A 25,032-nucleotide genomic window follows, 5' to 3' on the forward strand; every position below is an offset into this window, starting at 1 on the left:
TAAATAAATAGCACTGCCATCAAATGTATATGAAATGCCTTAATTTTTAATCTATAACATAATTCCTGAAAGTTCAGGATAGAAAAATGCCTGTGTTTAAAAATGTTTCACCTTGTATTATTAAAAATTCTTGTTGCATAATTTAAATAACTGAATGAAAAGCAAAGTAAATTGAGTTCATTAGGAAATAATAAACTTCCTTTGTATGTTTTCAGAAGTTAAGATATTGCATGTAATGGTGCTTTCTCTCAAAAGAGTTTAAATAGCATCAACATTATCTCCAATTTCTTTTGAGAAGACCTTCAGAAGTAGGTATTTTTCAGATTCTTTTGTCTCTGCATGAACAAGGGTTGATAGCTTGAAACTATAATGTATTACTGTGGAAAGCCTCGGTCTGTTACATAAATCATCTGAATACTCAGCAAGAATTGTCCAACAGTGCCATTGATGTGCTCAAGCCAATGATCCTGCAAACAATTTTTTTGTCTTTCTTCACATGTTAGACAATAGCAATAAATCATCTTCATTTAAAAACACACAATGCACTAATTTTTCAAGCAACAGTTATCAAAATGCAATTCTGGGTAGAACGTACTACATTTATTTTATTTGTGCTCATTAGTTTTTGTAACCTCTTTAAATAAAAGGCAATCAGTGCTTCATCTGTCCTAGAAGCGTTTGTTGTGTACCTACTATGTGTAAGGCATTCTGCAAAGTGGGATTTGAGATACAAAGAACTGCAAGAGTTTGTTATAGAGGAAGTAAATTAGACAAAAGAGAAAAACTTTGTCTTCCAATAAAACAGCATGTCAATTGTCAAGCTAAGTGGTATCTGGGTGTAAATGAAATAAGAATTATTTGAAGCTGGGATGACGGGCGCAGGAAGGTTCTTACAAGCAAATTTACCCTGATAACAGGACCTGAAGATCAGACACTTCTGCTCAGATGCAGTAAGTGATGAAGGGAAGACCACGAAACTGACAAGCAAATCCAGGCAATGCAGCAAGAAGGTTCATCAGGGAGGTCAGGTCTTCAATCTCTAAGAAACCTTCAAGGGCAAGATTGAGCCCATTAAGCAAACAAACTTGGGGGTACTGAGCCCAGTGCGAGCCTCTACTGGGACTCATTTTTATCAGATTATTAAAAACGGGTGGGGGGCAAAGCCTGAATGAAATCAGAAAACAGGGTTAATGTGAGGCCGCCCCAGATGATTTCTGACACTGGGGCCAGGTTTGGGAGAACTCTGACCCTTGAGGTGGGGTTCACAGGCTGAAGCTTTAAGGATCTAGTGGGATCAGGACAGTGGGCTAAGCACTCTCAAAGCAGGGGTGGGAGGGGTAGGGAAACCCAACACTCCTCTGGGTGTCATGACTGCTGCTCTAGGGCCATTCTACAGGATTTCAAGAAAAGTGCAGAAAAGTCCTTAGCACTTACATACAGGTGTTTCTCTTGCCATAATTCATTAAGGATGCTGGAGTGGGAAGAGATTTATTTCCTCTCAGAATTGGGTTGGGGCCTACATGAGTCTCTGAGCTGTAGTTTTAGGGGACATTTTAAAAGCAGGTGTTGTGTGCTGTTGTCATAAGGACCTTCTCCTTGATTGAAAAATAAAGCTTCTGTGAAACAAACAATGTGCCACCCGTTCCCCTATATTCCCAACCACACAGGGGTGCTGATTAGGGAGAGCAGACTGATGTGGGAGAGCTACTTCTGAAACCCTAGTAGGGCCCCAAGGATGTTCTGCAAACAGGTCATCATTCTACATTCAGTGTTCAAAGGGTATAATTAAAACATTTAAAGTTTCATTGCTTAGTATAAATTTCATGTACAAAAACTGCCTATCCTTCTTTATAGTTTTCCAGATGTCTTCAAGTCTCACATTGAGTTCATATATTCTGAGATTCAGTTCTGCACTTTTTTTTTTTGGTTTATTTTAGAAATAATCCATGTTAAAAGAGAGAGAGAATAAAGAAAAGAAAATTTATACATGAAAAACTCACATTCTTTCAAGATTCTTTTTAGTCCACATTTGCTATTTTGTTCTGGAATTTTGTTTTATTTTTAATAACCAAAGTCAGATCATAATACTCTGATTTTGGAGCTAGAAATGCTATATCCAGTACTCATGTCCTCTCTTAGCAGATATAGGTACTTAATTCTCTAAACCTTAGTTTTCAAATCTATAAAGTAGGGATGATAATAATATTCAATTCATTCAGGGTGCCTCAGGGTTAACTGAGATAAATGAGATAATGTAAGCTTTAGTTTTTCCAGTAGTCATGCATGGATGTGAGAGTTGGACTATAAAGAAAGCTGAGTGCCAAAGAATTGATGTTTTTGAATTGTGGTGTTGGAGAAGACTCTTGAGAGTCCCTTGGACAGCAAGGAGATCCAACCAGTCCATCTTAAAGGAAATCAGTACTGAATATTCATTGGAAGGACTGATGCTGAAGCTGAAACTCCAATACTTTGATCACCTGATGAAAAGAACTGACTCATCTGAAAAGACCCTGATGCTGGGAAAGATTGAAGATGGGAGGAGAAAGGGATGACAGAAGATGAGATGGTTGGATGGCATCGCTGACTCAATGGACATGGGTTTGAGTAAACTCTGGGAGTTGGTGATGGACAGGGAGGCCTGGCATGTTGCAGTCCATGGGGTCACAAAGAGTTGGACACGACTGAGCAACTGAATTGAACTGAACTGAATGAAAAATAATCTGAGTAATATACTATCTCATAAGAGCTATCAATAAATGTCAGCTGCATTATTATACCATCATAGAATCACTTAAAATGGATTGTGAATATTTTTCATGCCTATAAATAGCATCTACATTATTGTTAACAACTGCGTATTATGTCATTGTGTTCATCTTCTGTAACTTACTCCAGTTTCCAGTAACTTATACCAAACATTTAGTGTATTAAGGGTATTTTTAGTTTTTCTCCTTTATGAATCACATTGCAGTGAATAACCTTAGGTATTTTTTTCCTTAGGATAATGTTCTAGAGTCCTATGCTTATGCTAAAATGAAATTAAAGAATGCCTGCTTGAGAGAAGACCTCAGAGACTATACCTTCACTCCGTAGATGAAAAAAATGAGGAGTAAAGAGGTTAAAATGATTTGCTTGTATTTAGAGAGCCAGTTGAGCACAGGGAAAACTCACAGCATCATTACATAGAATTTTTTTACATTCAATAATTGAATAAAATACATGGGGTTTAATATACTATTTAAAGCATGAATGGCCTCTGAGCTTTAATAAAATTTTCTTTTTTAAGAAACCTCTGCTAAACTGAATTTTGCTTATGGTCAGATTCTTCTTGCTAAAACATACACAGGCAGCCAACATGGATTTGAGCATTCAGGATTGGCCTATTTTTATATGTACATATTTTTATGTAAAATTTAAAATATAAACTACATGTGTTTATGGTCATTCTTTTCATTTTTCCTGTTGTACAGAAATCAGTAAATGTTGGCTATGTAAACTGACTGTCTTCAAAAGCCAAATTAGCAGAGGATAAATAGATGGCCTCTGCTCTTGGTTTGGGTCTTCCTTCAATTAAGCGGGACAGAAAAAGGAAAGATCATCATTCTCTGATATGCAATTTCTACTCTTTGGATCCTTCCCCAGGAAGCAGTTACAAGTGGATCCCTAGGTATCTGAGGATCATCTCACTTCCCACGGTCTTTACTTCCAAGAAAGCTTCTGCTGAAATGGAGTTGAAGATAGGGGCAAGGGGGAAAAAAGATGAACAACTGGAGATAATTTTCTGAGTTTAAAGAAGCTAGAGTTCTTCCTCCTTCAGTTACGCAGAAGCTGGATCCCTGGGAAAGCTGGAGAAGGGGGACGACATCTTTGATGGTGAGACCTTCTAGACATTGTTTACGTTTTGGTCGAGAAAAGGAAAAGCTCCAAGAAGAGTCCTCAACCCAGACAAGAAAAGCAGAAAATACACAGGAAATGAGGACAACTATGATTGCCAAGGTATGGAAAAAGAGGGGATAAAAGGAATCACTGTTTTGGATAAAAGAAGCCAGGCACTGCAAATAAACACCTCTGCATAGTTTTTAATGTGTGTTTGAACAAAATATGAAATTGCTGCTTTGGTAGGGAAAAGATGGTCAAATATCTGCAATTTCATTTGGTTCGACCTGCTATTTTTCAGAGTATCCCCACACAAGGTAACACATGTAGTTATGCAAATACTAACAAGTACTGAGATTAACACATAAACATTTTGACCTTAAAGTTCTAAAATACAGTGTGGCCTTGTGGCCCAAGGATGCAGTCTGACTTGGGCGTTAGGCCTTCCCGGGCCAGAATTGGAACTGGATCATGTACTGTCTTTTTGATGTTTGGTCACTCCCTCTACCACTTTCATCCTCCGGGGACTGTTGCAAGGATTCAATGAAATAACACATGCAAGGCCTTAGCTTATTTCCTTACAGATACAGGTAGCTGTCAACTGACAGTTATTACTGTTATGGACTGACTTCACTCGTTATCTTGGGGGTAAGGGGAATGCTAACCTAAACTTCCAGTCAAGCAGAAGTTTCCTGCTAAAACTTACCATTATCTTGTCAAGCAAGACATTTAACTGCAGTTGGAGTAAGAAGTAAACAGCTCAGTGCTCATGGTACAGGTGAGTTTGGGCTTCTCCGAAGGCAACTGCTGTCCAGGGCTGCGGGCCCTGCTCCAGCCCTGCAATCTTGTGGCCTCCCCCAGTTCCCACTCCTCCAAGGCCACTCTGGTTTGTGAGTTCAGAAAATGACTACTCACAATAGGCTTAGCTCTTCTTGAAGGTGGGCCTTCTCCTAAAATGCTAGGGGGCCCAGACACATCTAAGGAAGGCTTCTCTATTGGTCTCAAATCATGACCCTCAGAACCCATGTGAGTTTCAGACCAGGCTGTTCTAGTTGGAAAATCTGATGCCAAAACTAAGAATTTATTTGTTTGATTTTGCCTGCAGCAGGATCAATGATCATAATGTACAAAAAGGAAGGAATGTATGCAGAGCATCTTCCACAACAGCCACCAATTAATCTCAAACCATGAGGATTGTAGTTAGAAATTTTTAGGTCCAAACTGCAAAATAACATAGATCAGAATAAACACAGGAGAAAGAAAGAAAATATGAATATAAAGATTAAACTGAAACCCTCTGTGTGTTTCTGGGAAGTCCAGCCTAAGTATGATCTAAAACCAAGGAACTGAAATTGTGAAGGGAAACGACATTTTTTTAAAGGTGTTCGGGTGGCAGGTGAAGATATGAAGAGGGTGGTCTCAGAAGAGATAGGGATAGGTGGAAAGACAGCTTTTCTAAGCCTTAGTGTTCTTATACTAAAAATGGGTGATATCACTTCTACTTGACATATTGGCATAATGAAATTTTAGTGTTGTTTGGAACAATCTTTTAAGTGTCTTGGAAGTGGAGTTGGCAGAGACAGATGATATCATTCAACATACTGTTGTTCTTAACTTGAATGCCATACCTATTATTTAGACATTATTTAGTGACAGGTTTGCTTCATTGGTAGCTCAGCTGGAAAAGAATCTGCCTGCAATGCGGGAGACCTGGGTTCGATCCCTGGGTTGGGAAGATCCCTTGGGGAAGGGATAGGCTACCCACTCCAGTATTCTGGCCTGGAGAATTCCATGGACTGCATAGTCCATAGGGTTGCAAAGAGTTTATTATAAGTGATAGAAAAAAAAAATCTAACACATATATATATTCCAAAATTTAACAGGAAGGATCATTTAGTTTTTCATCACTGCTCATATGCTAAAGCAAAACATCTGCAAAAAATACCATCATGAACAAGTCAAAGGGCTGTTTTCACGATGTATCAAAATCAACTAAATTGGTCAGGCTGTGTGCTAGAGTCATGGCACCTTGGCCAGTGCCAAAATGTCTTGGTGTCACTTGACAGTTGTCCACAGAGCAAACCATCCTCCACATGGAGCTAGATGCTTTTTCAGAATCTGTTTTTGCCATACATGCTATTCCATTCATATAGTTTCATAATTTCTATCATTGAAATGCTTTTGTCTAATGCTTAAAAATATATACTATCAGATAATTATAATAAAATTCTTAAACATACTCAGCAACATTCGTTTTCTGAAATAAAAAATGAGTCTTATATTTGCAAATCCCACAGCTTGGAAATGTATATGATACACAACATTTAACCTGTCAGCAGCCTCATTAGTGTCAATGAGTAGGAACTGGCAATCAGTGGATGGTGTGCTCTACATGTGTTTGTGTTTTAAAATGTTCCCAAAATAGCTCTGTTAGAGGAGTTAATATTAAACACTTTTACTGGACAAATGAATTTCAGCTTAAACTTTATGCTCTATTTGAATTTTTTTGAGAAATTCCATTTCTCATATAACTGATCATTTATAGATTACAGAGTCAAGACCCAATTAATAATAACAAAAACAACAATAATAATAATAAAGATTGGGTGGTTAAAAAAATCATCTAAATTTCAACCCTATCAAAGTGTAAATGATAAAGAAAATATGCAGAAAAATGAATGTGTGCTTGAGTATCAGGAGCTCTAAGATATACATTAATATTTGTATGGTGCTGGTATTCAGTATCCATATAGTTATTAAGACATTTTTATAAACTGTAAGAAATATGTGAGCTATTTTAAGATATAATTCTGAAAAACAGACTTCCATGTAAGAAGCCAATTTAGGAAGAAAACAACATAAACAATAGTAACTTGTGTGCTCAAGTGAAGCATCTTTTTAATTTTGAGTAATGAAGATGTCAAGCCCAACGCTAGAGTAGTTTAACTTAATTAGGTGGCCTATTTTTCCAGGCATCCTTTCATTTCCCATTGAAAACTCAGCTTGTATGCAAGGCAACAAGAGCAATTTTGTCTGTAATGAATACCTCTGGGACTGCACAGAGTAATCATTTGAACGTTACACTGAAGACTGGTTTGAGTAACTAGTTTGGGCTTGTTAAGATGCCAGACTTTGTTGGACTAACTAGATTACTCAAAGCCTGGCAGCTTTGCTATTTTATTGGGTGAATGGTCAAAAAGTCAAGCTGACCTTACTCCTGAAATTTCTGCCAAAAGGAACCAATCTAAAAGTAATTGGCCTAATTTATAGTTCAAATTTATGTCACGATCATGGAAATTTTATGACCTAACTCAAGGGATTTTTTTTTCAAAAGTGCTCTTAAAAATATTATACTTTCCAGGCCCTGTTGTCATACCTCATTTATACTGTATCTAACCTTGAGAATTTTCTCATCTGTAACTAAAATACAGATAGAGTTATTAATAAGTTTGCAAACATTAAATATTACAATTCTGACAGTATATATAAGAGAACATTGCACAAATAAGAACTTGGGAAGTCCCATTGGTTCTGCTGCCATTGTACTGTGTATGACAAATAGCAATACGATATTACTGTAAGAATAACTGCCTGTTACTATATAGTTTATTATCACATTAATTCTTGGAGTCCTGGACTTGAAATAATTCTCTGAGGTGCTAAAAGTGTTGTGCCTTTTGTTAACATGTGAGACACTGACACCCAGGTGGAGGGGTGCTGCTCGAATGGAACGGGCAGGACCAGATTTGCTAAATGTCTGCACAGCAGGGCTGAAAACTACTGCGAGTAGAAGACTCAAAGAATTAATGTGAGTAAAACATGTACACAAAATAAAGCTGCACATTTCCAATGTGCCAAGCATTGCTGAAGCACAGGAGATCCAGAGAGAAAGAAGGGCGAGTCCCACTGCAGTCATACAATACGCCACAGCAGGGCAGGTGCGTGTCTCAATAACTCCAACCAGAGAGGCATGGACATGTGTGCATAAGGAAAAAACATGGATCATTCAGCAATAGCAAGAGGAGAGATAGATGAAAGTGAGGTAAGATGAGCTGAGTAAATGAGAACCTGTGAGGTCCAGAACTCAAGCTGTAATAATGTAGGTGGAAAAGAGGAGACAGATTCAACAGTGATGCAGAGAAGTAGAATCAGTACTATCTGGAATCAGTTCAGAGCTCAGCTTTTAAGGGAGACTCTTCAAGTTTCTGTCTTGGGTAACTGGGGAGTGGCGTTCAATCTCACGACTATAGGCAACATAGGAAAAAAAGAAGTTTGGGGTAAGGTAGTGGGCTGGAGGTGATGAATTTCGATTTGACAAATGGATATGTTGAGTCTGAGCTGCTGTTAAGGACAGGTGCCCAGGGAGGTTAGAAATCAAACCTGAAACTCACATGAGAGCTGCCCTAGATGCTTTTCAACTTTTCCATTCAAGATGGAGGGTATAAAATGTACATTAAATGCTTAGTTGTAAGATTCTAGGAAAAACATTGCTATGTTTTATCACAGTTATTTTTAATCTTGAGATCTGAGGAAACAGGTAAGAGAAATTCCAGTGGGAGAAGAAAAAGAGAAGCAGAGAGAAACCTGATTACAACCTGGAAATAATGTAACACAGGATCCTAGGTCAGGACATTTAATACTTAGGGTTTACTATAATGCTCAAATTAACAACAAAAATTATGGAAGAAAGGGGGAAGGAAGAAAAATAAGAGAGGGAGGAAAGAAATGACGGAAGCAAGTAGATTGGAGGGAAAACAAGCAGAAAGAAATGGTTTATTGGAGTCAAGGAGGAAGTGATTTATTGAAAACAAGGTTTAATCAAGTAACCAAAGATTCTCCATCACCTCTGTCAGGAAAATCTGCCAGGTAATTATTTCTTGTATATATTAAAAAAAAAAAAAAAAGACAAAAACAGTACTTCTCAATCATTTCCACACAGAGCCCAAACTGAGGGGTGAGAAGTGAAGAGTTCCTACATCCAGGGAACTGGTAAACAATCTCACCATTGTGGGTGGAAAGCATGGAATGAATAAGTAGCTGTGGAAAATGATACTCTTGAAACTTCTATAGAAGAAAAAGAAAGAGGAAAAGGAAACTAAATAAACAAACGGATAGATAAATGACCTTGGTGCTATACAAAGTTCCTATCAGGAAACCCAGACTCCTGTTTCCTTTGATGTATTTAATTCAAATGAACATTTATCTTGAGTATAATTGACTCCATATAAGGAATTACAGAAGGTACTTCAGGGAAAAAGAAGGATTTCCTGGCATGAGCATCTAAGTAGGCTTGGGTGATTCTGGGGAAGGGGCAGAGCTCAGGTGGGCAGTCCAGTCCCCTTCCACGTCTGTGCTGTGCCATTCGGCATGGTGGTCAATCAAACACGTCAGATTAAGAATGAGAAAGGAGTTCGTGATGGCCGATGGCTGCTCCTTACTTCTGGCTTCCTTTCCATTAGCTGCTCACATTTTCTCCCCTAACTATAGAGAAGGGAACCTGTAAGTTCATGAGGTATCAAGCAGCATGGGCCTCCTTAGCCAGAGTCTAGAAACCCACAAATAAGTCTTGCATTGTGTGGTTCAAATTCTATCCAGAATAAGAAAAAGTTAAATGGTGTTTGAAGTCCTGAATGGCCAGCACACTTAGGGCTATTATAGGAGAAAACAGTGAATATTTTAAGAATGAACCCAGAAGTGGAAATGTCATGGGTTTTTATTGCATATTTGTCAGGCTGGAAAATCCCATGGACGGAGGAGCCTGGTAGGCTACAGTCCATGGGGTCGCTAAGAGTCAGACACGACTGAGCAACTTCACTTTCACTTTTCACTTTCATGCATTGGAGAGGGAGGTGGCAGCCCACTCCAGTGTTCTTGCCTGGAGAATCCCCAGGACGGGGGAGCCTGGTGGGCTACCGTCTATGGGGTCACACAGAGTCGGACACGACTGAAGTAACTTAGCATAGCATAGCATAGCAGGCTTATTATAGGGTGGTGTATTCAATATAAAAGCTGCCTATCAGCACTGTTTATAATAGCCAGGACATGGAAGCAACCTAGATGCCCATCAGCAGATGAATGGATAAGAAAGCTGTGGTACATATACACAATGGAGTATTACTCAGCCATTAAAAAGAATACATTTGAATCAGTTCTAATGAGGTGGATGAAACTGGAGCCTATTATACAGAGTGAAGTAAGCCAGAAGGAAAAACACCAATACAGTATACTAATGCATATACATGGAATTTAGAAAGATGGTAACAATAACCCTGTGTACGAGACAGCAAAAGAGACAGTGTTGTATAGAACAGTCTTATGGACTCTGTGGGAGAGGGAGAGGGTGGGAAGATTTGAGAGAATGGCATTGAAACATGTAACATATCATGTATGAAACGAGATGCCAGTCCAGGTTCGATGCACGATACTGGATGCTTGGGGCTAGTGCACTGGGACGACCCAGAGAGATGGTATAGGGAGGGAGGAGGGAGGAGGGTTCAGGATGGGGAACACATGTATACCTGTGGTGGATTCATTTTGATATTTGGCAAAACTAATACAATTATGTAAAGTTTAAAAATTAAATAAAATTAAAAAAAAAGCTGCCTATCAATTACAAAAGTATATGCAAAAAATTCTAAGGGTTTGTATACACTAGACTTACGAGGTATAGAGTTCATGCAGTAGATGAGTGCCAGAGAGCCCTTTGGGACTATCTAAAAGAATATCGTTAATTTTTACAGTGCACTTCCATTTCTGGAGCCGTTCCAGCACTGGCTTTCTATAAAAATCATTTCTTTAGAATTGTGCTATTTGCTTGTAGCAACATCACAGGAGCAGTAGTATACCATATGCTGCTACTTAGCAACTTAGTCTGTAAGTCCCAAAGCATGTACTGATTTGAAAATTGAATAGGAATTACAATTGTTGAGAGATATTAAGTAAGCTTGGATTACTAAACTATGCAGATGCTTGATACTGTATATTGTGTAGGAAAAGGAACAAAACTATATATCTTTTTTCCCCTGCAGATGACTAAAGTCTTATTTATTGTTGCTGAAAGGGGTAAATTGATTAAAATTCCCTAAAAGAATACCTGGTAATGAATTCTTGAACACACCATATTACAGTAAACAAAAGGAATGTTAAGGGTAAAATTTAGTAAAGGCCATTCAACTTACATAATTTGTGAAGCTTATTCCCTGCCATGGTATGTATTATCTTACATTAGTCGAATTTTTTCAATAGCACATTTTAAAAACATTTTCATATGTGCTGCATTATTAAAAAATAGTTTGCTTCTGGCACACAAACCTGTCATATCTTTACAAAGCACATAAAGTATTTGGAGCTCCTGACTCCTCCATAAATTATCACTGGTATTTAAAACATTCTTGGTAACGGGACTGAAATATTAAGAAAAATAACATTGTTTGATTTTAGTCAGGGATTAATAGAATTCATGGTACTTGAATTTAAAAATCTGAAGAGCCAAGTTGTTACGATGTATATGCTTTGAATTTCCCATCCTTTATCCAAAAGTCTTTAAGACGGACATAATGATTCTCTGAAAGGGAGCAGCTGCTTTATAACAGCAATCATTTATTGAGTTTGTGTTCCTACTGTTTCAAACAAATTCAATTAGCCCTTACACTTCAAAACCCTAAAGGCACCAAAGAGATGATACCAGGTTGCTTTCATCTAATAGTAATACTAAACTTGTCAGTACAGTTTTGGGATTGATGGTTAGAAGAAAATTAATAGTAACATTTTTCATTTTTTAATCAAACAGTCCTATTCAGAACTACCTATGGATCTTGGCGGCTACTTAGTTGAATGAATTCAGTTTAAGTAATGATTCTAAACACGAAGCCCAACCTTCCAAAGGTATTCTGAGAGTGATTGACTCTTGAATGGAAGGAAATGTAGATTGGGTATTTGAACTCAATGATGACCTTCTCATCTGAACAATACTGTATAGTTTCCAGAATGTCTACCAGAGAAGGCAGTGATCATAATGACTTCTAAATGCAAAGTTCATGGAGAGGCAGGCCTGCCTCTGTTTTGAGTTAAGCCTGAGACATTTTGTTCTTAGAGAAATTTTAAAGCCCCGTGAAGTGCACCCCTGACATATATATTAGATTTAATTCACTGACAACCACCATGAAGAAAAATAGTTTTATTTTTGTTCTCTATTTCCCCACCCCTCTCAGTTATCAAATGTATTTGGGCGGATATGTGGGCATTGAAAACAACTGTTTTCAATGTTTGAGTTTACATTATAGTTATTGACACATGAAACTCCAGGCTACCATGGTTTTCACTCTTCCAGAAAATATATGTTCAAGTCCACAATATGCTCCTGTGAACTCTTCCTTACTCTCATTTATTCATTCATTTATTTTTACTTACAGTATTCTTACATATCATGTTATAGTGGCCCCAGAGGGCAGTTACTATTTTGCTTCAAATACCCGCTCTGGATCAAAAGGTCTGGTCTTAAGTATCTAAAAATAAATAGCCAAACATTCACTTTTATAAATGTAACCATTTACATTTTCATTGGACTTTCGTTGTCACTTCTCATGATTAAACACCTTGTCAACCATTCCCAGTGAAATGGATACAGATGTGTCCTTGAAATGTTTCCATAATACCACGGTGTTTTGGCTTGAAAGCAGCCATAGAGCACTCTCTGGCTGTGGGATTCTGGTGATCAATGTAACATTTTATTGAAATGCCCCAATAGTTGATAATTAAAGCTATCTGTGACATGTGTAGCTTATAATGATTAACTCGTCTACAGTCAGAAGCTCAAATAACCTGCACCTGTAAAGACTTTATTTCCTAAAGGTAAAACAACTGTTTAGGAAAGATCATGCTGGCAAAACAGCTGCTTGCCGTTCTGGAGAGGAAACAAGGTATTATCTTTCAACAAATGCCAACTCTGGGGTTTTATCAGCGCAATCTCATTAACTGGAAACAAGGCTTAAATGCTTTGTTTATAAATTATGATTATTCCTGATTGCGGCAGTTACTGATAGTGCTACTCATTTGCAATGCAACTCTTTGAATTTGTTTAATTACAATTTGAAACAAGGCAGAGAAGATTAATTAACCCACCTGGCTGGCTGGCACATAGTCCTGGCTCGGCTCTGTCATGCTCATATACATGTTCTCACCGTCAAACTGCGAATGAAATAATAGTAAACATTCAGCAATCTTGACTGTGTGCATGTTTGTTGTTGGTTTTTGTGTTTTGTTTTTTTTTTCACCATCAAACTGGAAAACAGTAGCCATAAAACAAAATACTGTGGTTGGAAATATGGAAAATCTGTCACAGCAAGAGAACCATGTCTATTCTTTGATGCTTCTGTTGTCATCTTTCCTGACCCTGGATGTCAGTGATTTGGAGTAATTAGTGCTCTAGTAATTACAGCAAGCAAGCAAGAAATGAATGGTTTCCTTTCATCTGCAATCTGTTTTAAAACAAAATGGCTCATTCTGCATACCACATATATACATATTGCAGTTCAGCTGTAACGAAGTATTAAATGGATGGCATGATTTCTGAAAGAAAAGAATAATGGAAAATATACTAAGGCACAGCTCAACACATTCTGAGTTTGGTTCTCAAAAATGAAAAAGTGGAGTTTTCATAATACACTAAAATTGGCTTCACCACAATAGCCTTACGATTAAAAAATTTTAACTTTATAATATTTGAGAAGAGCACGTGACACTACAAGCATGTCTAAGAATGGTAATAACAATGGATAACAATACAAATATACAGACTCAATGATCACATTTTCCTCTCGGAAGATTTTCAAAGACATAGAATTAATGTAAGTATTACAAATGCATAGAAATCCATATACAAATTCACAAGTTAGGAGCAAGATGGGAGGAGAAAATTCCTGGGGGCAGTTCGCGTACAAAACTGTAGAAGAGTTCAAGCAACAATAACAGTAACAACATCAACAACAAACTTTTCATTATTTGGGTTTTTGAAAGCAGTAATCACTCCATTCAGACTTAATCCTCAGCTTAAAAGTGCTGTCTTGAGTTACTTGATAAATGGGTAAAGCATTTCCCTTTTAGTTAAAGGAAGAATTTTCCCAAGGAAATAATCAAACGGACTAATACAGCCAGCTTCAAAGAGCTGAGTCTGAATATACTTTCACTGCCAGACTATTTCAGACATGGCAATTTGAATATCTGGAAGCTTATTTTTCAAGACAGAATAGAGTTAGTGACGGAGGTAGAAGGTGCAGTGCTGTGGACATGCTTGTACAGCATGAGAATAATTATAGACACAGCATTCCACCACCTGTGAGCTGCTAGCAACAAAATGGACACGCCTCAGTTCTGGAACTGGCTCTGAACTGTAGTCTGCAACACTGCCCTGAAGATCCACATAAACATGAGCTGTACAGAAAGACCTCCTTAAGGACACTTGAGGCACTCATTAAGTTCAAAGAACCAAAAGATTTCCTCACGCATCATCTTGAAAATATTTATATTTCATGTTATGTGAATAGACGTATCTAAACAGATCTGATATCACTCATTGAAAGATGTGGTTGTTAGGACAAATCAGAAATAGCACACCCAGAAAAGAAGATCTGGACATTTTAGTTGCTCTGTCATCTGGCTTAGGAGCCCTGAGTCCGATTGACTTACCCACAGTTGGTTTTCCATCAGTCAGGTGAATGCCTTCAACCCAAGATAGTCTAGCCTCACGAGATCCGCCTGTCACTTCTACCAGCTCAAAACCTAACAAAGAGCATCATTTAGCATTTCTCCACCCCCTCCCACTGTTGGTTTGTTTATAAATGTTTTTAATGTTAAGATGCCAAAGAATCATTTAAAATATGGACAGTTTCTCTGACTGTAGCAAACTAAACTGAACAGAAGTAGTGAAGTGAATCAAACACTCCACTGCCTATGCATATTCTATAAATGTGTTACTTTCTATTTCATCTTCTCTTACTCATTTTCTAAATCTGGTGTCATTTTCAAGCCAACTAAAGCTTTGAAGTTTTGGTTTTAGTCTATCCAAAATGTGTGCTAATTGAGTATATTCAACTTACTGCTCCTAAGAACTCTTTCCTCAAAAAAGTATCAGCACTTAAGTAATATTGAGCCAAGGCTGAAACAGCATTTTAAGTAAAAGATACTTTGCTAAAGGAAAAACTATTTTTTTCAAGTACGTCCTATGTATCTGTAACGAGTATTCTTGCCTGGAGTATCCCTATGGACAGAAGAGCTGGTGGGCCACCGTCCATAGGGTCACAAAGAATTGGACGCAATTAAAGTGACTTAGCACACACACACAACCTACCTGTATCTTTACATGCATTAACTGATATGTATTAAGTGATTTAATCTTCACAACAATGAAGAGTTAGGTATTATTATTATTACCCGTAAAGGCAAAGAGAAGTAAAGCTAGATGCTCAAAGTTACACAGCTACCAAGAGGCAGGGCTGGGATTCAAAGCCAAGAAGCCTGGTTTTACAACATATGCATGTAACTCCCAAAACAAATATAAATATATTCTGAGCCATAAATGATGAGTTAGCTATCAATTCTGAAAATAATGCCAATATATTATCAGAAAAGACTGATGACAGTATCTCAATGATGTTAAGATATCGTACAGAATTTCTATGGTGAAAGTGAAAGTTGCTCAGTCGTGTCCCACTCTTTGCAACCCCATGGACTATACAGTCCATGGAATTCTCCAGGCCAGAATACTGGAGTGGGTAGCCATTCCCTTCTCCAGGGAATCTCACCAACCCAGGGAGAGATCTTAGCACAACCCATCGAACCCACGTCATCCACATCGCAGGCAGATTCTTTAACAGCTGAGCCACCAGCTTTCAAAGAACGAGTCCCAGTGAGCTGACAATTTAGTAATCAGGCTGGGAGAATATTCCTGGATGCTTTATAAGTAAGCCTTAAAAGACAGGGAGGTGGTTTGCTGGTTAATTTTATGTGTCAATTTAGCTGGGCCATCAATGTCCAGATGTTTGGACAAATATTCTGGGTGTGTCTATGAGGGTCTTTGGACAAAATTAACATCTCAATTGGTAAAAATGAATAAAGCAGATTGCCCTCCTTACTGTGGGCGGGCCTCATCCAATCAGTTGAATGTCTGAATAGAACAAAAAAGCTGACACTCCTGAGTGTAAAAGGGAAATCTTCCTGCCTGACTGCTTGACCTGAACACCTGTCTTCCTGCCTTCAGACTCAAACTGAAACATCAGCTCTTCTGGGTCTCAAGCCTGCCAGCTTTTGGATGGGAACTATATCATTTGTTATTGTTTGAATATTTTTTAATGAAGAAAAAAACCCAAAAAAACTCTTGGTCTCCAGCTTCCCAACTACACATCTGGGGACTTCTCAGCCTCCATAATCACAACTCCTTGTAATAAATCCTCCCTTCCTTCCCCTACCACTTCTATTACTATCAAGATATTCACAACTCCTCTGAAAGCTTATCTCTGGAAGACCGGCAATGTAGAGATGCAGAAAGAGATGACCTTGATTTTTTTGCTATGAGAGTGTCTGGCCTCATCACAACCACTCCCTGTGACCCAGTATATGTCACATACATCCACACCTCTTTGTCCAGACTGTCTTCCTTCTCTTGAAATGTTTCTTAGATCCTTCAGTTCCCCTTAGTCAGGGTTGGGCTGTCTCTAGCCTCTGGGCTCCCCCAGGTAGCCCTCTGGTTCCAGGCAGGTTTTGTTATTGGGGGATTAACTCCCTAGGGCTGTGAGCTACCAGAAGACAGTACACATCTTGGTAATCTTTAGTGTCCTTATGGCTTAGGGATAGCACATAAAAAGTCCTCAGGAAATTAACCAAAATTAAACTGTATTTGCTTGATTGCATAGATCCTCTTCCTACAGAAGGCATTGACTTGAGAGGAGGGAGAATATTCAGCTTTTAGAAAATGATTTGAAGGCTTTTAAATGCGCACAATTCATAGTCTTACAGTAGATTAAAACTGGAGCAGAATTACAATAGGAGCAGAAGCTCTTACAAAGAAAAAAAAAGGTACAGAAATAGCCAAGACAGCAATACTTAAATGCTGGAACCTGTTCTTCCTCAAGATTTTTATTCAATTAAAAAACATGCAGTTTTTTTTAAGAATCAAGAGATCTCACTGTAAATTAACTTAAGGTCTCTTTCTGAAGAATTATAAGTTACCAAATAAAGATACACGTATGTCAAAACAAGCCTGGTCATTCCTCTTTGTGTTTGGACAAACTCTTGAGCTCAAGAAGAAAAATAAGCCAAGATTCCAGTGCCCCAGCTCACCGTCTCCCTGCAAGACCCCAACAGGTTAACATCATCCTTGTACTTTTTATAGCTCCACCCAACCTCACCCTGTCCAGAAGCTGGTTCCAGGGATCTCAACAGGTCTTCTGCTGATGCAACATTCTTAGAATGCATCCGTATCTTGGGTTTATATCTAGTTGCCATCTGAAGTTGAATTATAGTGGATAGAGTCCCAGAATTTCGGTCTTGGAAAGGTCCTCAAAGGTGTCATGTCTGAACCCCTGAGGTTATGACTTAAGAAACAGACTTTTTATTGGTCATGCAGTCCATCTGGGTATAGAATCAAAGTCTAGATTTCTAGTAGAAGAGTTTTTCATTATGACATGCTGCTTTATACTCCGTTGCCCATTAAAAGTGAGGGATTAGACTCTACGGCTACTGTTTTAAACTCCATCACAAATAATAGGTGGGGGACCAGATCCACAATGCTTTGTGTGTGGCTTGTTTGCATGCCCCACAGTCTAAAAGGCAAAGTATTTGCGTTATTACACTAATGACCCCAGTTCACTTCATCTGGACCACATATTAGATAAACCTTATTCATAATTGTTGCAATGATATTCTTTTATTAAAAATAACTAACTGCATCTCCTTACTCCTTGCATTTGTCACAGCTATTATTTTTAGAATTCAGCTGAATTTAGGCATTATAACTTTTCAAAATACATCTACGCATCCTAGGACTTTTAATTTCTGTGTATTCTCAATTTAAAACCTGAAGCAAAGTTTGAAGGAGTAAATAGGCTGACTTATTTAAATCTAAATGTAAATGGCATCAACTCGGGATTAGCCTTTCTGACCAAGTGCTTTAGACTCTTTTTCATGTTTTTATTTCAAAGCACCAGGGGATACAATCACATAAAAAGTCATTCATAATCTTCCACTACAGTTTTTAAAAATTGTTTTCAGAGGATATTAACCAAACCCATAATCCCAAAGAGCTTTTCAAACTAGGTAGTTATTATTTCTTCTATTTAAAACTGAAAGTAGACATCCAACACCATCTGAACAGAGTAAACGATGAGCAGAAATGAGTAATATTAGGCTCCCAAAACCACTAAACATAAGAAAAATCAAAGATAGAATATGAAGTATAAATCAATCATTGGCACTGGTAGAGGAAATGGAATCTTTTTAGGGAAACCATTAGAAGAAAACCAGAAAACTGCTGCTGGGGAAGAATGGGGGCCTCATGGGATTCATGAACAGTATTGCATTGTATCCCCTGTAAAAGTGAAAATCTTATATTTCTGGGTGTTTTCTGGAGGAATATTGGATACTTTGTTTTTTTTTTTTTTTTTAAAAGAAGCTAAAAATGGAAATGTTTATAACAGGGAGTTAATGTGACATTTCTTAGAAGACTATAAATCATTATAAGACAGGGCAATATCCTCAAAATAAAATATCCAGTTTTGTATTACTTGGCTCAATGTGAGATTAAAAGTTATCTTTTTCTTTTTTTTTTTTTTTTTTGGTAATGAAAGAAATAGTTTAAGTTTGGTCAATAAAATCAAAGACTTCTGCTCTTTCATGTAGAGCAAAGCGTTTTGAAAGCTACAGCATAATGTGAAGGGTGGGAACAGGCGCTGAGCACAGCTGTCACCACTGTTCACACGCAGAGTAACGTGTAGCCAATAAAAATAGACTGAGGTGAGCTCCAAGCTTCCTAGGCATCCTCCATTCTCCAGGAACAAGGTCAGGAGACACTGGAGAGGGAGTGTGTGTTTATTTATCTTCCAGTTCCAAGGCTGACCATGGAAATGTGAGAGGGGCTGAGGCAGTCCGCCTCCATGCCGAGCCAGACTGAATGAAACTGGCACTGTGCAAAGGGGCCTGGAAAGTGCTCACAGACCCTGAAGGGACACCTGCAGAGCACAGCCCGTCAACACCCAGAGAAAAGGAAACAACTACTGCTGGTGCTTTGAATGGATGTGCGTGACAACCTGGGAGCACACAGAGCTGAACCACGAAAGAGAGACCCCTCTTGGTTGGCTCCTGTCACTTGAACTTGAGTGGTAAACACTCTGCTGCAGATCTGAATGGCATGGAGAGGAAATATGATCTGGGCAGAGTGGAGCTTGATGACTTGGCCACTGGAGGGGGAAAGAGAGAATATCACCTCCACAAGTGCAACACTGGACCCACCACTGAGAATCTGAGCTGTGTTTAGGAACTGAATCTATACTCTCATCTTTGTCCTAGTGATACATTTATTTGGGGAAGAACTGTGTATCATGTTTCCGTTGTTAACTTTAATAACTGACATTTTCAGTAACAGTATTATGCATTTATCTTGATCCTATCCTCATAGATGCTGTCCTACCCCAAGGCCCAGTGGCATGGTAGCAACTATCTCCATCTGCTGTTAACGGTATGGTTACAATGCAATGTTTGTTTGCTTTTTTAGGCAACACACCAAATTTATTAATGCAAATGTACTCTGTATTATTTTAAGTGGCACACTTAAAGTCACACTTAATGGCTCCACACTTAAGTCATGCCATTATGATTCAAAACACTTTTAACCGCTATGGGCACTTTCCAACCACATATTAAGCCATTTAGTTTTTGGAACAGCTGTAATATGGTGACTACTGTTAATCCCATTACAGATGACAAAACTAAGACACAGAGGAGTTAAGTAACCTGTCTGTGATGGATCCAATCACATGTCCCCCAGGCCTGCACAGCCTGCCTGACCCTCAGGCCTTGGCCACTGGCTTTTAATTTCACAGTTCTCGTGGAAATAAAAGTCCCCAGCTCTCTGTACTGCCACCACAGTACAGTTAGTGGTGCCCCAAATCCACACCAACTGACATCGAGAGGCCCCGCCTCTCGATTACCAGAAGAGCTGGTAATGCACCTCAAGAGTTGGGTAGGTACTGCCCAGTGGAGAGGACTGGCCCATGGCAGGCCCTGTGGCCTCTTCAGAGAAGACCCTTTGGCCTAACAAGCAGCAGTGGTCTGCTGCACAGCTACTACGCTTGGAAGTACACACCATGTTTTGTTCTTCCCACCTCCCTGCCGTGGTCCTTCCCCCTCACTTTGGATTCCCTGGACTTGCACTCCCGGTGTTAATATGCAAGCATTCATTATGGGCTCTCCTTTCCAGGGCACCTGGACCAAGACAGTGCCAGGTGAGTCGCCCAAGGTTAGTAAGTAACAGCTCTTAACTAATGCTACATTTCATCCTGTCTTTACTGTCTTTATTATGCTTCCATTATATTATTGAGTCATTTAGTTCTATTTTAAATGTCTATGCAGTGACATAAACAAATTTATGAAATAGTAATAAACAGAAGAATCAAGATTTTTCAATATCATGAAAATACCACTCAGACGGTAAAAGCATCTGCCTACAATGACAGAGACCTGGGTTCAATCCCTGGGTTGGGAAGATCCCCTGGAGAAGGAAATGGCAACCCACTCCAGTACTCTTGCCTTGAAAATCCCATGGACGGAGGAGCCTGGCATGGGGTCACAAAGAGTCGGATAGGACTGAGTGACTTCACTTTCACTTTCATGCAAGTTTTGAGAAAATTTCATTAATCCCCAAAGAAATCCATTTTCATTATACATTATTTAAGAAAGAAAAGAATGTGTGGATAGAAGCTTAGCTATCACTCCAAATCAATCCTGGTGCACTTAGTGGAAATAACTTTTAACTAAATCATGAAAACACACTTGATCCATGACACTAGTGTCTGATATCAGAAAATCATGAGCAATGATTTCTGAGTCCATGTAGAACTCTTGTTTTTAAAATGAATTTCCAAGTAATTTCTGAATTTCTATAAAGCAAAAAGCTGTAAAACTATACCATGTCACTGAAACTCAGTGCACTTTCAAATAATTGGTTCAGAACATTCCTGTGACTTATGTTGTAGTCAAGTTTTTCTGAATCCATCGGCTAAGAGAACAACTTGAGAAGTACATTCAAACTTGCTGGCAATCCTTACCTAAGCTCACTATTTCCACATCGTATCAGCTCTCACCCTATTCACCACAGTACCTAAATCCTGCATAGACCTGGAATGAAAAGTATGAAAGTCATTTTTTGGGGGGTTGCCTCTTTTATTTCTAGTATTCCTTTTAAAGCACAGTGAACATTCTTCAGTATCTGACACATAGAGGAAAAGGTGAGACTATTTTTCACACATGTCTGGTCTGGAAGAACATGCTCTGTTCAAAACAAGAAAAATGTGAGACTTAGAAGTTCAGAACATTGAGAAGGTTCTGAGACTTGAACGACAGATGTAGAAAAAGATTAACAGAGAAGTTGTATTTAGACTGCTTAGGTGACAATTGAGTGGGATGAAAACTTTTTTAAAAAAGAGTTGAAGTCAAACAATTATTGAATAATTTTTAGATTAAAAGTGAGGGAACCAAATAAAAATACAAATAGGAAGGTACAGAATTATTAAGATGGAGATTCTCACTTCCCTATTATTATTACTCAGAAAATAACATTGAGACTAAATATAACAATGATGTTACAGGAATAGACTTCTGGTCATTAAACTCTCCTAATGGTAGGACAGGTGTTGAAATATATTTTGGTATATTCAGGGTAAACCTGACCGATTAAAAACATAAGAAGTTCAGTTTAGATATACTCCATTTTTCTTTTGAGATCATATATAATATTTTTTTTCAGGCTCCAGCCAGAGAGTTTCTATTTTCTGAATGAAAACATACTGACATTTTAAAGAACTGGATTAAATCTTTCAAGTCACTGAGTGTAAATCTGTCCATTAGGAATGGAAACAAAGCTCTGGATCTTTCACTTTAAGGAACTTAAAAAGTTACTCAATCCATTTGTTTTATCAAAAGGAGAAGAATTTCTGAATTTTCTTCGAGATTTCAAATATTATATAGGTATATTTATTTTTATATTATCTTCTTTGATATTTAACCCATGATCCCATGTAGCTCTCCCTGCTGACTTATCATATGTTATGAAGATTATGACATAATTTTCCTTGCTTTAGCTTAAGACTTCATGCATAAGATGTGCCCATCCCAAGGCATATTCATTACATGTATTTATAGAGTTTTCTTATTGTCTTCATGTTTACAGTAGTTCTAACTATCCCCCTGGGTTATATTCCCACTCCCATTTGAATTTTGTTTTTTTTTTTATGGTAGCATTCTCCCAAATAGTTCATCCTCCCTTTGGACAACATCCTTCTTATAGCATGATACAGTGCCAGAAACATGTCTAACCCGAAACAGGAAGTCTTGTTGCTGGAAATTCCAAGTCTGCTTCCACTCAAAGCCTTATTTATACTGCATGGTGAGGAGAGACTGGTTTCCCTTGTTTTACTTTCTGAATGGCACCATATGATGCTCTTTTGCTGAAAAATTGCAAGACAGTCAGCACATGGACAGTCACACAAGACAGTCAGGGGTGCACCATCTAGCATGGTCTTGCTGTTACAGTAAATGTAATGGTAATCAACACAGTCCCAGACAAAAATGTGGTACTCACTCATTCAATCATTCAACAAATGCTCCTTTTGCACCCGCTGTGTGCCAGGCCCCGTTCACAGTGACAGCAGCTAACACCTACTTTATACTCACTGTGTGCTAGGTGCACACATGCATTCACTCACTGAATCCTTCCAACAGCTCTGTGAGGCAGGGAGTATTCACGTCCTTTGACCAAAAAGGAAACTGAGCCTTAAAGAATTAGGTCACTTGGAAGGGGTAGAGCAGAGGCTCAATTCCAGGTCTGTTTGAGGACAGAAAAATACTTACTAGTACTAGTACTAGAAGAGGATCAATCAACATGAAACTTTCTGGTAACCCAATGTGAGTATAAAATTAATGAATATCAAAACCAATTCAACAACTACCAGGACAGCAGACTTCATTATTTCAATGACAATACTCACTTAATGACAATGGAATAATTTATTCCATAGTCAATTCTAATGGGATCAGAACAGTTACTAGAGGCAGAAAGTGTATTAGGAAGATTACATGCATGTTAAGTCACTTTTAAACTCCGAGAGTTGGTGATGGACAGGGAGGCCTGGCATGCTGCAGTCCATGGGGTTGCAAAGAGTAGGACATGACTGAGCGACTGAACTGAACTGAAGTCACTTCAGTCGTGTCCGAATCGTTGCAATCCTATGAATGTAGCCCACCAGGCTCCTCTGCCCACGGGATTCTCCAGGCATGAATACTGGAATGGGTTGCCATTTCCTTCTCCAGGGAATCTTCCCAACCCAGGGATCAAACCTGTGTCTCTTACAGCTCCTGCATTGGTATTGACAGGCAGGTTCTTTATGTAGGCTGCAGTTCATGGGGTCGCAAAGAGTCAGACACAGCTGAGCAACTTCACTTTCACTTTTCACTTTCATGCATTGGAGACGGAAATGACAATCCATTCCAGTGTTCTTGCCTGGAGAATCCCAGAAACAGCGGAGCCTGGTGAGCTGCCGTCTATGGGGTCGCACAGAGTCGGACACGACTGAAGCGACTTAGCAGCAGCAGCAGCAGCAGCGCCATCTGGGAAGCCCCACAGAATTGAATAATTCAGAGCAGGGTTCGAAACTCAGGTTTGCCACTCAATATCTGCGAATAGATCCAACCAGTCCATCCTAAAGGAAATCAGTCCTGGGTGTTCATTGGAAGGACTGATGTTGAAGCTGAAACTCCAATACTTTGGCCACCTCATGCAAAGAGCTGACTCATTGGAAAAGACCCTGATGATGGGAAAGACTGAGGGCAGGAGGAGAAGGGGATGGCGGAGGATGAGATGCTTGAATGGCATCACTGACTCAATGGACATGGGTTTGGGTGGACTCCAGGAGTTGGTGATGGACAGGGAGGCCTGGCGTGCTGCGATTATGGGGTCGCAAAGAGTCAGACACGACTGAGTGACTGAACTGAATTGAACTGAGCTGTAAATGTAGGAAGGCATAGCCTCTGTGAGCTTCAGTGGCCGTGTCACAGGATTGTTGTGAAGACCAGAACTGCTAGGGGAAATGCCTGGTACAACATCCATGACTAACTGATTCTCAAAGTTAGTCCCTTACCTTTCTGTTCACTGCTAGACTAAGCCAGACTGAGTATACTAAACTGGTCTTTCTTCTCCTCCACTTTCAATGCTCCCTAAGGTTTTCAAGACAAATTCCAATTACTTAGTTCAAAACACAAGGTCCTTCATGATATGAACAGTGATGTCACTTATTTATGGATGGTGCCCAACTCTAAATGGCCAGTGCCAGTGCCATGCCAGTATTAAATGTTTTTAACACCACTCCTGTCTACATCTCTTGTCACTACTGACATACGACCAGCAAACTCCCACCTCTGTTCCTCCCACTCATTCCCTCTGCCTGGAATACCTTTCCATCTCCCAGTCCATGTGAGTTCTTGTCCTATTTTCTAGTAATAAGATGGTCACTGAATTGATAGGCCAACTTGGAACACTTCTAAAAGTGAGGGACATACTAAAACTAATTATGATTGAACAGCAGGCATAAATGTGATTCTCTCAGACGAGAAGCATCTTCCCACCAGAAGGTAAGCCTTCCCTAAAGCCACTTATGATCTAGGGTCCCTTCTCTGTGCCTCAGTAAGTTCACTACAGCATCATGTGCTTACTGCAGCCTGTATCTCATTGTGTGGGCACTGTTCTATGCTACCTGGCTCCTATATCAGACTATGAACTATTAGAGGGCAGGGACATTCCTATTTACTTTTCTATCCCCAGTACTTAACTATTGTCAAGCACACAGAATTTACTAAGTTAACACTAAACAAATGATTTAAAAAAATTCAGTGCAATGT

General features: G+C 38.9%; 1 protein-coding gene across 4 annotated transcripts in view; it reads right to left on the reverse strand.

The window, feature by feature from the left end:
• Positions 1-25,032, reverse strand: part of TOX (thymocyte selection associated high mobility group box) — a 312,131-nt gene that overhangs the window by 153,904 nt on the left and 133,195 nt on the right. For 3 of the 4 annotated variants that reach the window (XM_027561033.1, XM_027561032.1, XM_027561035.1), the window contains exon 2: positions 12,997-13,062. The exons of the other annotated variant lie outside the window; for it this stretch is intronic. In XM_027561033.1, the coding sequence (XP_027416834.1) occupies positions 12,997-13,062 (66 nt within the window). The remainder of the gene's footprint in view (positions 1-12,996; positions 13,063-25,032) is intronic. 4 annotated transcript variants of the gene reach the window in all.

This window comes from Bos indicus x Bos taurus, chromosome 14 (assembly GCF_003369695.1).
Source record: "Bos indicus x Bos taurus breed Angus x Brahman F1 hybrid chromosome 14, Bos_hybrid_MaternalHap_v2.0, whole genome shotgun sequence".
Classification (NCBI taxonomy): domain Eukaryota; kingdom Metazoa; phylum Chordata; class Mammalia; order Artiodactyla; family Bovidae; genus Bos; species Bos indicus x Bos taurus.